Below are 16,946 nucleotides of genomic sequence, written 5' to 3'. Positions count from 1 at the left end.
GAGACTGCGGAACCGCAGCCACGGTGGAGGCTGATGCCAAGCCGAAAGCCCACCCCCTCGCAGCGCCCACCTCACCAAGGAACTACTGGACCTCGTTCAGCAGGCATGTGACTGCAAGCAGCTTCATGGAGGAGCCAGGGAGGCCACCCAGACCTCCTCAGAGGCATCTCTGAGTTCATCATGTTGGCTGCAGATGCTGAGCCCCTGGAGATCACCCTGCACCTCCACTGCTGTGCAAAGACAAGACCGTGCCCTACGTGCTTGTGCGTCCCAAGCAGGCCCTGGGCAGGCCTGTGGGGTCTCCAGGCCTGCCCCACCTGCTCTGTCACCAGAAAGGAAGGCTCACAGCTGAAGCGGCCTAGCCGGTCCAATCCACAGGCCACTGAGCCTCTTGGCGTACACCTGTGGCCTCTGCCCTGCTCGCCCAGCTGGCTGCTCCCCTTGGGTGGTGAACCGTATATGGTCCATGAAGACATGTAGCGTTTTCAGCTACCTTTATTGTTATAAACTATTGTAGGCCTGGATGATTTTTGGATTGCTGTATTGTTTTAGTTTTGTTTTATAGGCTTTTTCTCCCCTCTCCCCAATCCTCTTAGTCTCCCTTTGAAAATGAACTAATACCCAGGAGAAACAGCAGCAGAGTGGAGGCCAGTTTCCAAGGCAGGGAATAGCCAAGGTAGAGATCTGGCTCCAGCTGTCGTCCTCTAACTTCCTGGCTACCTCCTGTGTGCAAACATACAAGAGGGCACGAGGGAAGAAAACACCATCCACTCTGTGTCCCTTGTGCTGGCATACAGCATCGTTCCAAAAATGCTTGAACGATCAAAGGGTTTCCTTTGCTCTCAGGGGAACTCTGAGTCATTTGGAGGGGAAGCATGTGTTCTGTGAGGTTGTTAAGCATATCCCTAAGCATCAGTTAGTAGTGTAGCCCCACTGCAGCAGGGTAGCAGCAGACCCAAGAGGTGTGCTGGCAGATTGCAGAGGCAACCTGGGCAAGGGAGGCATGGGGCGGCTGACCTAGCCTTAACGGAGTCAAGAGTGGCAAAGGAAGAGGGTCAGCTGGTGTTGGACTGAAGCATTCTGGGAAGGTCATAGTGAGCTGGCGGGGACGTGCAGCAGAGATGATCAAGTCTGAGGCAACATCCTGTCTTTGGCGAATGAGGATTTCCGCAGCGGACACTCTGTTCCAGCTCTGAGAGCCCTCAGCCCTGCTTCCTGCCACAATGTGGTCAGATGTCTTCTTTATGACATCAGAAGGACAGTGCTAATGTGTCATTCATTCTTGTGAGCATAAAGAAATAAACATATACATATTCCAATTTTTAAAAAAAGAGAGTGATGGGGCATTTAGAAAATGAATTCTTCCATGACCAAGGTTTTATCCTTTTCTTATTCAGCTTTCTGCTAAGGTAATTCAGGTAAATGGATCAGTGGACTCAAAGGTCTCTGAAACACCAAAGTTTTATAGGAATCCTTTCCAGGTAATCATAAGAGAAATGGCTAATAACCTGGAGGTCCAGTGCAGTAAAACAAGTAAAAACAAATAAAAAAATAAAACAGAAAAGCAGTTTGGAAAGGAAGAAAAAAATGTTCATTACTTTCAACAATATAATTGTATATGTAGAAAATCTGAAAAAAAACTATAAATTATTGGACTTACAGATGCAACTATAGCATTAATGAATTCAAGAACAACAAAAACCAATCCTATTTCTATTTTATAAAATAAAAGCAAAAATATAATATTTTAAATGGTGTCAAAAATGCCAAATGCCTAGGAATAAATCTAAAAAGAGATTATAAACAAAACCTGTGCCCAGAAAACTATAAACCACTGAAAGAAATTTTAAAATCCTCAATAAATGAGTGTATGTTGTTCATGTACTATAAGTCTCAATATTTTGTAAATGCACTAATCCTCCCCCTATTAATATACAGATTCAGTGAAAATGCAATTAAAATCTCATATATTTTCTTTCTGTGGAAATTGACAAGCTGATTCTAAAACTTACACAAAAATGCAAAGGGCAAGAATGGCTATGACATTCTTATAGAAGAAAAATGTAGAGGTATTTGATCTACTAAACATCAAGATTTATTATACAGTGAAAAATTAGAGCAAAATATAGACAATAGACCAATGGAACAGAATATACAGGCCAGAAATAGAGCAACATATATATGGATACTTCATGTTTCTAGATGAAAATGTAGGAGAATATTTTCATGACCTTAGCATGAAGAGGCATATCTAAAGTGCCAAAAACAAAACAAAACAAAACAAAAATGCTAATGAAGAATTCTAAATCTGGCAAAACTGTCTTTCAAAAATAAGGGAGAGGGAGCAGAGGTGGCTCAAGTGATTGGGTGCCTCACTCCCACATGGGAGGTCCCAGGTTCCATTCCCTGTGCCTCCTAAAGAGAAGGCGAGCAGAGAGCAAACACTGAGCACAAACAACTAGGGGAGGGGAGATAAATAAATAAAATAAATCTTTGAAAAAAAAAATAAGGGAGAGATAAAGACATTCCCAGATAAACAAAAGCTAAGGGAGTCTGTCACCACTAGGTCAGCCCTATAAGAGATGCTAAAAAAGTCCTGCAGGTTGAAAGGACAGGACAGGGAAGCGGACTTGGCTCAATGGATAGGGAGTCTGCCTATCACATGGGAGGTCCGTGGTTCAAGCCTCAGGCCTCCTTGACCCATGTGGAGCTGGCCCATGCACACTGCTGATGCGTGTAAGGAATGCCCTGCCACTCAGGGGTGTCTCCCGCGTAGGGGACCCCCCACGCGCAAGAAGTGCACCTCGTAAGGAGAGCTGCCCTGCGCGAAAGCAAGTGCAGCCTGCCCAAGAATGGCACCACACACATGGAGAGCTGACACAACAAGATGATGCAACAAAAAGAAACACAGATTCCCAGTGCTGCTGATAAGGATAGAAGCAGTCACAAGAACACACAGCGAATGGACACAGACAGCAGACAACTGGGGGGAGGGGGGAAGAAGAGAGAAATAAATAAAAAATAAATCTTTAAAAAAAATAAAGGACAGCACAATAGACAATAGATCAAAGCCACATGGAGAAATAAAGATCTCTGGTGAGGGTAACATGGATAAATAGAAATGCCAGTACTGTTCTATTTTGGGGGTTGTAACTCCACTTTTTATTTCTCATAGGATCTAAAAGGCAAATGCATAAAATGTAATGATAAATCACTGGTTTTGGACTCAATGTATAAAAAGGTAATTTGTGACAAGAACTACATAAAGGTGGGGGTCAGATGGGTGTAAGAACATAGCTGTATATACATTGAAATTACATTGGTATCTAAGCAAAAAAGGGTGTTCATGCTAAGGTCAAATAAGTCCTATGGTGATTACAAAGAAAATATCGCAGAATATATAATTGCATACAGACAGATATTAGAGTACAGGTTGGTAAGGGGCATGGGGAGTTTGTACATAATAGGTATAGGGCTTTTGTTGGGGTAATTGGAAAGTTTCAGTAATGGAAGGCAGTGAGGCAGTGGAAAGCGATTCATCTGACTGAATGTTATGCTTAGGAGTGGTTGAGATAAGAAAGTTCATGTTGCTTAAATGTTGCCACATTAAAAAAAAAAAAAGGAGCATACAGAACTTCTGGGGAGATGGAAGACTAAAGAGACACAGAACTCACTTCTCTCCCAGAAAAATAACTAGAGGACAGGCAGAAATGACATGGAAAAAAATGAAATGTTCTGGAGCTTAGGAAACCAGGGGAAGGCTAGATACCATACAGAAGAGGGAGAGACATGATGAAGAATCTCAACAGAAAAACTCTGTGAGTAAAAGCTGCAGCTACATCTGCTGGTGCCCTCCCCCCACCCTCAGAGTAGACAGCTTGGAATTTCTAGTCTCTGGCCAGTGGCTACAGATAGGGGAGGCTACAGGAGTCCACCTCCCCAGGAAAGGGAAGAGAGAGACACACAGCCTAAGGCTGATTCAGCTTTTGGCCAACAAATTTGTTCTGCTGTGTCCCATGAAATCTTTCAGGCTAGGTGGGGTCATGCCATTGTTTGCTCTGGCAACCAGCACAGGAAAAGAAATCCAACCCTCACAAATATCCTCCCTACTGACCAGGGTTGGTTGTGGAGCTTGCGGAAGTGAGTGGAATTATACCCTACCCAGGAAATGGGAAGGGGCTGCCAACAAAGGTTGGAGAACCGCTTCTAAAGAGTTTCATTTGCAAGGCTCTGAATAGCCTTGAGGCAGGATCCTCTGTCATACTGGGTCAGTGTTGCAGTGAAAACATTCCAACCAGGGTCTGAATTGCAAAGTCAGTGGCAGAGTGCCATCTCCTGGAGGGCCAAGGAAGTGCATATGAGGAAATTAAAAATAAATAAATGAGAGGCTTTATTAGGCCTTTACAATCTCCTCCTCAAGGACCTTGAAAGCAGGTCCATGTCCCAGATTTGAACAACTAAAGAGGGACAACTCTAAAGAGCCAGAGAACAGTTTGAACCAAGAATCAAAGAATGGCAGTAAAACACAACCTCCCACCACTAAATCCATACACAAGAGAGAGAAAATGACCATTCAAGTAAACTCACCATCACAATCAGATGCTTAGGCATTGCCAAAAATACAAGCCATACTTAGAAAAAGGAAGATATGGCTCAAGTGAAGGAATATATCAAAGCCAAAGATGAGACACAGGATTTGGGGCAATTAATGAGGGTCATAAAAATCTCCTAACCAAATCAATGAGTTGAAAAACAATATGGCTAAAGAGATAAATATTAAGAAAATGAAATAATAATGGTAATTTTAAAAATAATATATAAAATACAAAAAAAGCTTTTAAATTTTTAAATAATAAAATAATTTTTAGACATTATGCCTTGCATTATTGTAAGATCTGTTGCCTTGCATGTACAGTGATATTTTCTTCCATATATTCCCCCAATGTCTTTTTTTTTTTTCTTTCATTTTATCTTCAAAGAAGCTTTAGGTTACAGAAAAGTCATGTAGAGGATATAGGAGATTTTCATATACTCAATGCCCTCCCCTTTTCCCCTCTCCCCTATTAATAACATTTTACATGAGTATGGTACATTTGTTAAAGTGAAGTACAAATATTAAAGCATTGCTACCAATCATGGTCAATGGTTTACATTATGATTTACATTTTGGACCATACACCTTTATAAATTTTGGCAAAATTTAAAATGGCCTATATACACTCGGTGAGCAAAAAAGAAGAATTTTTAAATCTGAATAGAAAATTAACAGAGCTTATGGGAATGAAAGATACAATAGATGAGATAAAAAACACATTAGAGGAAATAGATTAGATGTAGCTCAAACAGTTGAGCACCTGCTTTTCAAATGGGAAGTCCCAGGTTCAGTTCCTGGTGCCTCCTGAAAAAAGAAAACAAAACAAACAGACAAAAGAAAAAAAGGAAAACAAACTAAAAAAAAAACAACTTAGGGGAGCCAATGTGGCTCAGCTATTGAGCACCAGCTTCCCACATATGAGGTCCCGGGTTCAATTCCCAGTCCCTGGTACCTAAAACAAAGCAAAACAAAACAAAAAATCACACTAGAGGGGAGCAGGTGTAGCTCAGTGGTTGAGTACCTGCTTCCCATATATGAGGTCCCAGCTTCAATCACCAGTTCCTCCTAAAAAAAAAAATTAGAGGCATATAAAAGCCTTGGAATGATAGAAGAATAAGTGATGCAGAATGCCGAACAACTGAATAGTGAGAAGAACAGAGAAAAGACTGGAAAAAATTTATCAGGGACACAGGGAGTAGAATGATAAAACAAAGCACAACAATATACATGTCATGGGAGTTCCAGAATGAGAAGAGAAGGCAAAGGGGGCAGAAAGAGTATTTGAGGAAATAATGGCTGAAATTTTCTCCCAACTCTCATGAAAGAAATTAATTTACATGTCCAAAAAGCACAGTGTACCCTCATTAGAATTAATCCAAATAGAACAATATTCCAAGACACATACTACTCAGAATGTCAAATGCCAAAGATAAAGAAAAAATTCTGAGAGCAGTAAGGGAGAAGCAAACCATCACATGTAGGAGAGAACAAGTAAAAGTTAGTATGGATTTCTCATCAGAAACCATGGAAGTGAGAAATGGTATGATATGATGAGGATACTGAAAGAGGAAAATTGCCAGCTGATAATTCATTATCTGGAAAAATTGTCCTTCAAATATGAAGGTTAGTTTAAAATAGTCAAAAATAAATGGAAACTAAGAGAATTCATTAAAAAAAATAATCCAGATTTGCAGGAAGCACTAAAGGAAACCCTATAGCTGAAAGGAAAAGACAGGAGACAAAGGCTTGGAGCAGAGTGTAGAAAGGAAGACTATCAGAAAGGACAACCAAAAGAATAAAAAAGACAGACAAAATAAAATATGACATATGTAATCCAAAGAATAAAATGATGTAAATAAATAATGCATTTAGAGAAATATCATTAAATGTGAACAGATTAAACTTCCAAATCAAAAGGAATAGGCTGATGGAGTTCTGGGACAATGGCATCAGAGTAGACAGGAAGGGCTCAACTCTCTCACAAAACAACAGAGAAAGGGCTGAAAGTTGCCTAAGGGATCTGCTTTGGGGGTCAGCAGACCAGGACAGTGCTGCACAATTCCAAGTAGAGTGAGGGGCAGAGAGACAAAGAACCTGAAACAGCAAACGTGAGTTACCAAACCCACACTGTGGCCGGGAAGGGCTCCCCTCCTATACCCTGAGATTGTAAGCCAGGGTAAAATACCTGGCTCACTGCAACCAATTGAGAAGGGAAAAAACATATTCATCCTTGTCACCTGTTCCAAGGGAAAAGGGAGGGGAGTAAGGGGCTTCTCTTCAGTGAATCTGGCCAGCAGAGGCTGCTTTGAATCTCCACTCTGGTCAGACAAAAACACAAGAAAGGAAAGATTGAAAGAAACACCTCCATGGAAAGGTGCCAATGAGCACTGTCTGCTCGCTAGTCTGGAAATTAATGGAGACAAACTGCTTTTAGGTCATTCTTAACCAGAATTCTTGGGAAGATATCTGCACCCCATTAGTAAGTCCCTGGCCTGATTTTGATAACTTAAGCTGAGCAATTTTTAAAACTTAGAATAAGCTGAACCAAATATCAAAGAAGTGCTGTAAAAAAATTTAAAAATTAAAAAACAAGGTGCAAGAGTGAGAAATTAGCCATCAGAGTAAATTCACCAACATATTCAGATGCTTAACATGAGCAAAAATTTCAAGCCATACTAGGAAACAGGAAGACACAGCCCAGCCAAAGGAGCAAACAAAATATACTGAATAGATACAGGATTTAAGACACTTAATCAACAATAATCACACAACTCTCCTAAATCAACTCAAAGAATTGGAAGAAAACATGACTAAAGAAATAAAGAATATTAAGAAGACACTGGGTGATCATGAAAAATAATTTGAAAGCCAGCAAAGAAAAGTAACAGAGCTTATGGGAATGAAAGACAGAATGAATGAGATTAAAATACATTAGAGGCACACAAGAGCAGACTTGAATTTCTCAAAGACAGAACTAGTGACTTCAAAGACAGAACATCCAAACTGGAAAAGACTAATAGAATGGATTAAAAAAAATATGAGCTATCTATATGCTGTCTACAAGAGACTCACCTAATATGAAAGAACCCAACAAGGTTAAAAGTGAAAGGTTGGGAAAAGATATCCCATGCAAATAGTAACCAAAAAAGAGCTGGAGTAGCAATACTAATATCAGACAAAATAGATTTTAAATGCAAAACTGTTATAAGGGATGAAGGTCATTATATAGTGATAAAAGGAGTAATTCACTAAGAAGAAATAACCAAACTAAATATTTATGCACCTAACCCAAAGATACAAGAGGCACACCCTGGCAAACTGAAAGGAGAAATAGATGTCTCTACAATAATAGTAGGAGACTTCAATACACCGCTCTCAGTGTTGGAGAGAACATCTGGACAGAGCAAAAGAATACACAGAGAGTTTGAATAATAAGATAAATGAACTAGACCTAGTAGACATCTATAGAGCATCACACCCCAAAACAGGAGGATATATATTCTTTTGAAGAACGCTTGGATCCTTCTCCAGGATAGACCATATGTTGGGTCACAAGACAAGACTCAATAAATTTAAAAAGATTGAAATTATACAAAGCACTTTGATCATAATGGAAGGAAGCTGGAAATCAATAATGGATGGAAAAAAGGAAAATTCAAAACACATGGAAATTAAAAACACACTCTTAAATAATCAGTGGGTCAAAGAAGAAATTGCAAGAGAATTCAGCAAATACCTTAAGACAAATGAAAATGAGAATACAACATATCAAAACCTATGGGAGACCTCGTAGGCAGTGCTGAAAGAGAAATTTATAGACCTTAATAGTTACATTAAAAAGGAAGAGCTAAAATTGAAAATTTAATGCACACTTGTAAGAACAAGAAAAATAACAGCAAACTAATCCCAACCAAGCTGAAAAAAAGAAATAGTGAACATCAGAGCAGAAATAAATGAAATCAAGAAAAAGCAAAAAAAAAACAAGAATCAACAAAGCCAAAAATTGGTTCTTTGAGAAAATCAACAAAATCGACAGACCTTTAGCCAGACTGACAAAGAAAAAAGAGAGAAGATATAAATAAATAAAATCAGAAATGAAAGTGGAGACATTATCACTGACCCCACAGGAATAAGAGAGATCATAAGAGGATACTAAAACAGCTGTATACCAAAAAAACAAGGCAATGTAGATGAATGGACAAATTCGTAGAAACACATGACCCTAAAAGAAATAGAAGATCTTCAACAATCCAATCACAAGTGAAGATACTGAAAGAGTCATCAAAAACCTCCCAAATATGAAAAGCCCAGGATCAGATGATTCTACCAATTAGTCAAAAATGTTCTAATACCAATCTTGCTCAAGCTCTTCCAAAAAATTGAACAAAAAAAACACACTACCAAATTCATTTATAAAGCCAACATCATCCTAAGACAAAAGCTGGGTAAAGATACGACGTAAAAAGAAAATTACAGACCAATATCCCTAATGAATATAGATGCAAAAATCCTACAGAAAATACTTGAAAAATGAGTCCAAAAGCACATTAAAAGAATTATACACCACAATCAAGTGGGTTTTATCCCAGGTATGCAAGGATGGTTCAAAAACAAGAAAATCGATTAGTGTAATAAATACATTGATAAACTGAAGAACAATCACATGATCTTCTTGATTAATGCAGAAAAGGCATTTAACACAATACAGCATCTTTCTTGATAAAAACACTCCAAAAGATAGGAATAGAAGGAAGCTTCCTGAATATGACAAAGTGTATATATGAAAAACCTATAGCTAGCATTGTACTCAACAGTGAAGGACTGAGCTCTCCCACTGAGATCAGGAACAAGACAAGAATGCCCACTGTCACCACTGTTATGTAACATTGTACTAGAAGTTCTAGCTAGAGCAATTAGACAAGAAAAAAATAACAAAAGGCATCCAAATAGGAAAAGAGGAAGTAAAACTCTCACTATTTGCATATGACATGATCCTATACATAGAAAATTCTGAAATGTCTATGACAAAGCTACTTAAGCTAACAGAGTTCAGCAAAGTGGCAGGACACAAAATCAACATGCAAAAATCAGTAATATTTCTGTACACTAGTTTTGAACAATTTGAGAAGGAAATCAGGAAAAAGATTCCATTTACTTTAGCAACAAAAAGACTCAAATACCTACAAATCAATTTAACCAATGATGTACAGGACCTACATTCAGAAAACTACAAAACACTGCTAAGAGAAATCAAAGAGCACCTTAACAAATGGAAGGACATTCTGTGTTCATGGATTGGAAGACTAAACATTATGAAGATGTCAGTTCTACCCAGATTAATTTATATCTTCAATGCAATACCAATCAAAATACCGACAGCCTACTTTACAGAAATAAAAAAGTCAATTACCAAATTTATTTGGGAGGGAAGGGGGTCCCAAATACCCAAAAACATACTAAAAAAGAAGAGCAATATGACAGGGCTCTTACAGCCCTACCTTGAAACATACTACAAAGCTACAATGACTACAACAACATGGTATTGGTATCAAGATAGACACACTGATCAGTGGAATAGAATTGAGAGTCCAGAAAAAGACCCTCACCTCTCTGTTCAACTGGTTTTTGACAATTACTAAGTCCACTTTACTGAGATAAAACAGTCTTTTCAACAAATGGTGCTGGGATAACTGGGTATCTATAACCAAAAGAATGAAAGAGGACCCTTAGCTCACTCTCTATAAAAGAATCAACTCAAAATGGATCAAATCATAAATATAAAAGCCAGAACCATAAAACTACTAGAAGAAAATATAGGGAAACATCTTCAAGATCTTGTAGTAAGCGGTATTTTCCTGAACCTTACACTCAAAGCACAAGCAACAAAAGAAAAAATAGGTAAGTGGGACCTCAAAATTAAACAATTTGCACCTTAAAAGACTTTGTCAAAAGGGTGAAAAGTCAGCTGGGAGAAAATATTTGGAAATTACATATCTGATAAGGGTTTAATAGCCACGATATATAAAGAGATTCTACAACTCAACAATAAAAAGACAAATTACCTGATTTTTAAAATGGGCAAAAGACTTGAATAGACATTTGCCCAAAATAGAAATAGAAATGGTGAAGAAACACGTGAAAAAATGTTCAACATTTTTGGGAAATGCAAATCAAAGTTACAAAGAGATATTTCACACCTACTAGAATAGCCACTCTTAAAAAGATGGAAATCTACAAATATTGGGGAGGATGTGGAGTGGCAGGAACGTTTATTAACTGTTGGTGGAAATGTAGAATGGTACTGTTTGTGGGAGTAGGTATAGCTCAGTGGTTGAGTGCCTGCTTTACACTTATGAGGTCCAGGGTTCAATCCTGATAACTTCTTTTTTAAAAAAATTGTAAGAAGAATACTGTTTGGCAGTTCCTAAGGAAGTTGAATATAGATTTGCCATGTGACCCATAATCCCACTACTAGGTATATACCTGGAAGAAATGAGAGCAGTGACACGAACAGACATCTGTTCATAGCAGCATTATTCACAATTGCCAAAAGATGGAAACAATCCAGGTGTCTATCAATCAATGAATGGATAAACAAATTGTGGTGTAGACATATGATGGAATATTATGCTGCAGTAAGAAGAAATGAAGTTGTGACGCATATGACAACATGGATGAACCTGGAGGACATTATACTGTGTGAAGAAAGCCAGATTCAAAAGTGCAAATACTGTATGATTGTGCTATTATGAACTAAATATTATTATAAACTCATGGTGTTAATAAATAGAATACAGGTCACCAGAAAATAGAATGAGGTTTAAGAATGGAAAGCTGAGGTTTAATCTGCAGAATTGGTAAATCTTCAGAAATGAATAGAAATGGTGAAAGCCCATCACAGTGTTTGTATCTAGCATTACTGATAAACGAGTATGACAGTGGTGAAAGGGAAAGTATAAGGGTATGTATATTTCTTGAAGGAAAGCTAAAAAAAAATGTAACACGAGACTGTATAGCATGATGAAACCTCATGTAAAATATGACTATGGGTAATGTGGCAATTTGATATTATTTTTGAATTCCAAAAGAGATACTGATTGTGTTTGTAAACTGATCTGTTCCTCTGGGCATGACACCTTTTGACTGATTTAAATTTATCTTTATTTGATTAAATCAAGATTAGGGCTTTGATTCGACCACTTCATTAGGGGGTGCAGGGTTGAGTTCTCACCCCCTTGGTGGGCTATGTAAATGGACACTCAATCAAGAACACAAAAGTAGACACACAGGAGAAATACACAGAGGAACAGAGAGAGCTTCACAGACACGGATAAGGATGATCTTGCAGCCTCAGGAAGAGAGATGACTCATTTGCCTGATAGTCTACAGCTGACTTGTGAAGAGACCAGTGCAGCTGAGCCCAGGAAGAAATGAGCACTCCAACCTACAGCTGAGATCAGGAGAAGCTGGGCCCACAGAGCTTGAAGAGGAAGAGGAAGGCTAAACCCTTATAGACATTGCCCGCCATCTTGCTTCATCACATGGCAACAGATATTTGGTGAGGAAGTACCTCTTATGGTACCTGGAGTTGGACTCTTTAGGACCTTGTAACTGTGAGGTTTTACCCCAAATAAATACCCTTTCAAAAAGCCAAGAGCCCTCTGGTACTTTGCATCAGCACCCCTTTCAGCAACTAATACAGGTAATAAGACTGTTTTTCTTTGAAACTGAACAAATGTGCATTAATATTACAAGATGTTAATATCAGGCAAAAATGTAATCAAAGCAAACTATGGACAGTTGTGGATAGTAATATATTAATAATCTTCCATGAAAGGTAAAAAAAGGAAATATACTAAGTGAACGAAATTAGACAATAGGTATTACATATCTCTGTACAAAAGAGAGATACAAATAAATTAGAGAGTCAGAAACAGAACAGCAGCTATGTATGGTTGAGGAAGGGTAGAGAGTCTGAAAGGAGTTTGTCTGGTTTTTTTGTTTATTATTATAATTATTATTGGTATAATGAAAATGTTCTAATAATGATTGAATGAAGTAATATGTGCACAACTATGTGATTATACCAAATACTATTAATTATACACTTTGGATGGAATGTATGCTTTATGAATATGTATCAATAAAATTGATTTAAAAATAAAAGAGCAAGCATCTAAAGAGACAATGACAAGTAAATGCAATACATGGTCCTGAAAGGGAACTAACAAGGAGGAAAAAGGCTCAAAAGGACATTTTTGGTGCATATGAAAAAATTGGAATATGGACTGTAAACTTTATACCAATGCTAAATTTCTTAAACTGGATAACTTCACTTATAATGGTTTCATAAATCAGTGTCCTTGGTCTTAGGAAATGTACATGGCAGTATTAAGTATTCAAGGAACATGATGTATAAAACCTATACTCAAGTGCTCAAGAAATGGGTTGATTAATAGGCAAACAGATGGACAGGTAATTTATAGATGGATTGATAGAATGATGATAAATGTGGCAAAATATTAAAATTGATAGATCTGAGTAATTGGAGTACATGTGCATGTGTATGTGGGTGTACATGTATAAGGGCATGTTGGCGCTCTCTGTATGGGACTTGTATTATTTTTATAACTGTCCTGTCAGTTTGAAAGTATTTCAAACTAAAAAGTTGAAAAAAATTAAGTTGCATTTCTATATGCCAGTGACAAAAAATGTAAGTTTAAAAGATATCATTTTTAATACAAAATGCACTAAATACCTAGGGATAAATTTAACAAAAGCTATGCAATATCCTTACACTAAAAATTATAATCATTACTGAAATAATTAAAGAGCCAATTGAATGGAGAGATATTATTATTACATGTGCATGGATTAGAAGAATGATTCTGTAGATGTCAATTATCGCAAAATTGACCTATAGATACAATACGCTATCAATTAAGTTTTTTCCCTTTACAAAAATTGACAAGTTGATTCTAAAATTTATGGAGGGAAGTGGATGTGGCTCAACTGATAGAGTGTTTGTCTACCATATGGAGGGTCCAGGGTTCGATCCCCAGGGCCTCCTGACCCGTGCAGTAGGCTGGCCCACGTGCAGTGCTGCCACGCGCAAGGAGTTCCATGCCATGCAGGGGCGTCCCCGTGTAGGGGTGCCCCATGTACAAGGAGTGCACCCCTCAAGGAGAGCTGCCCTGCATGAAAAAAGCACAGCCCACCCAGGAGTAGCACCACACACATGGAGAGCTGATGCAAGATGATGCAACAAAAAAGAGACACAGTTTCCCAGTTCTGCCAGATAATGCAAGCAGATGCAGAAGAACACACAGCAAATGGATACAGAGAGCAGACAGCAAGGGGGAAGTGGAGTGAAATAAAAATATAAATCTTTAAAAAAAATAAAAAATAAAATTTATGAAATTGCAAAAAGCCAAGAAAACCCAGGCAATCTTGAAAAAGAACAGAAGGGGAATGGAGGTGGTTCAAGTGATTAGGTGCCTCCCTCCTACATCAAAGGTCCTAGGTTTGGTTCCTGATGTCTCCTAAAGAAACATGAAGACAAACAGACACAGCAAGTACAAACAACAAGGAGGTATGGAGAAATCAATAAAATAAATCTTTGAAAAAAAACAGAGCTAAAGGACTTATACTACAGGTATCAAGATCTATTATAAAGCTATAATAATAAAAGTACATTTAGTAAGTTTATGTAAAATTAATAAATAATAAGTTTTTTAAGATTTAAAAATAAAATATAGCCAAAGACATTTATATGACAATATTACATAATCCAAGGAAAAATTTTATCTTGGGTTGAGTACTGGGAAAAAGTAAATCTCTTCAGATAAATGTACTCATGTACTTTCTTTTATCAGCGAAATAAGATTATATATAGTCCATTTTGCTATCCCTCCCAGGAAATTTAAGTATGTTTAGTGCTCAAGTGTAATAAGGATCTAATAACATGTGTTTCAAAACACATCTCCCATTCTCTTTAACAAGATTTTTATCTATTAGGTATTAAGTAAACTACTTCAAATGCTTTTTTAATATTGAAGAAATAGATGACAAAGTTGTGTTTTCAGCGCTTTAAAATTATTCTCTCTATTGGTTTGCTATGGAGGAGAGGAGGCAGTGCAAGAGAGACAGCCAATTTCAAATCTAGCCAGAATCTGGCTAGTTCAAAATTATTCTGACAACTCCACAGAACCAGAGATGTTTACCTGATCAAGCCCTTCCCCAGCTTTTTTGAGATTCTTTAGTTGGTAAACTTCTAGGCTTCTTCCATTATCCTGACAGCACAAATCAATTACAACACAGTCCTGGTCCTCAAAGGCACTGATTTGATGAAAAGTAACAAAAGGTTTACTGTAGTACATCCCTGGGAGAAGCTGCAGGGAGAAGCAACAATGAAAACGTGAGGATTCTTTTCTTTTTTTTTTTTTTTTTTCTTTTTGGGAAATGGACTCACAAAGCTCAAAATAAATGGAAATTCCCCCCTTATTTAAGAGACAGAACCAGGAGGGTAAAAGAAGTAGAATCCAGAATGCAGAATCAAATATGCTTTGACTTAAGCATTACTTCCTTAAGTCACCTTAGCTCATACTAACCAATGAACTGGGACTATTTGATAAAAACCAATCAATTATTATAACTAATATAAAACTCCTCATGAAATATGGCCTAATATTTTGAAGGATGAATAAATTCTGGACTCTTACTACATGGTTAAGTAGAAAATACTGCTACGAAGTATGCTTAAGATAAATTAAGATAAGTGACTAATTCTTTGAAAGATGTGTTCATTACCAAATTGTTTTTTAATTGAAATTCAGGTAAATTAAACTAGGATACCATATTTTCAGATAGGTAAAAAAATAAACAAATGTAATCGTGCTATGACTCAGGAGTATAGACAGATATTCAACCAGTGTGCTTTGGACTTTGGTAGGATTATCATGTTCACATATCAAGAAGTCATAGCAGCAACTAATTAAAGTAGCATTGCGCAAGTTACAGAGGAGCTCTGCGTGTGCAACACCCTGTTTAGTAATTATTATGATACAGGAGAAAAATATGTTATGAGGGTTTCATTGAATCAGATCATTAAAAGGACAAAATGATTTCCTAAAATCTTCTAATGTGCAAAATCCACTGTACTCATTAATAAGTAGCTAGCCTTACCTATGAAAGAAGGAGATATCTTCGATTACAAGTGATAACAAGTGTCTTATTCAAGTGCCAAGTCCATTCAATGGGGAAAGAATAGTCTCTTCAATAAATGGTGTTAGGAAAACTGGATATCCATATGCAAAATAAAGAAGGTGGACCCCTATCTCACCCCACATACAAAAGTTAACTTAAAATGGATCAAAGATGAGAATTGTGGTTAATAGAACAAATGTACATCACTATGACAAGGTGGTAAGAATATGGAAGTACATGGTAAAAATGAAACTAATGTAACTTATGGACTATAGTTAACAGCAATATTGTAATAATCTTGAATCAATGTCAAAGAAAGTACTGTATTAATAGGGGGCTATGAAAAAAATATATATCAAATGTAAGCTACAGGCCATAGTTAGTGGTAATGGTTTAATGCTGTTCTCTCACAATATGCAACAAATATACCACAACGATGTAATGTGCTGGTGGAGGGGTGTTGTATGGGAATTCTGCATATTGTGCATGATTATTTTGTAAGTTCAGAACTTCCCTAATAAAGACATATAAAATTTTTTAATGGATCAAAGACCTAAATATAAGAACCCAAACTATAAAACACTTAGAAGAAAACATAGGGAAGCATCTTCAAGACCTTGTGTTAAGCAGTGGTTTCCTGGACTTAAAATCCAGAATATATAAAGAAATCCTACAACAACAAAAAAGATAAACAAACCAATTTTAAAATTGGTTAAAAAAATTAAAACCTGAATAAACATTTCTCCAAAGACACACAAGTGGCCAAGAAGTACATGAAAAGATGCTCAACATTATTAGCCATAAGGGAAATACAAATCAAAATCAAAATGAGACACCATTTCACACTCACCTGAATGGCTACTATTTTTAAAAAGACAAAAAACAGAAAATAACAAGTATTGGAGGGGATGTAGAGAAATAGGAAGCTTCACACCTTGGTGGTTGGAATGTAAAATGGTGTAGCTAGTGTGGAAAATAGTTTGGTGATTCCTCAGAAAGTTAAGTACAGAATTACCATTTGACCCTGGAATCCTCTACCAGGCATCCAAAATAATTGAAAGCGGGGATTCACCAATGTTCATAATGGCATTATTCACAATTGCCAGTAGATGGAAGCCACCCAAGTGTCTATCAACAGATGAATGGA

The 16,946-nt window shown here is 37.2% G+C and overlaps 1 protein-coding gene across 1 annotated transcript in view; it reads right to left on the bottom strand.

The window, feature by feature from the left end:
• BCO2 (beta-carotene oxygenase 2) overlaps positions 1-16,946 on the bottom strand; it is a 44,877-nt gene that overhangs the window by 7,380 nt on the left and 20,551 nt on the right. Inside the window, exon 8 of the mRNA XM_058289400.2 lies at positions 14,818-14,985. Within this exon, the coding sequence (XP_058145383.1) occupies positions 14,818-14,985 (168 nt within the window). The remainder of the gene's footprint in view (positions 1-14,817; positions 14,986-16,946) is intronic.

Source organism: Dasypus novemcinctus, chromosome 27 (assembly GCF_030445035.2).
Source record: "Dasypus novemcinctus isolate mDasNov1 chromosome 27, mDasNov1.1.hap2, whole genome shotgun sequence".
NCBI lineage: Eukaryota > Metazoa > Chordata > Mammalia > Cingulata > Dasypodidae > Dasypus > Dasypus novemcinctus.
The sequence above is the reverse complement of the archived record's forward strand: the minus strand, read 5'-3'. Positions and strand labels throughout refer to the sequence as shown.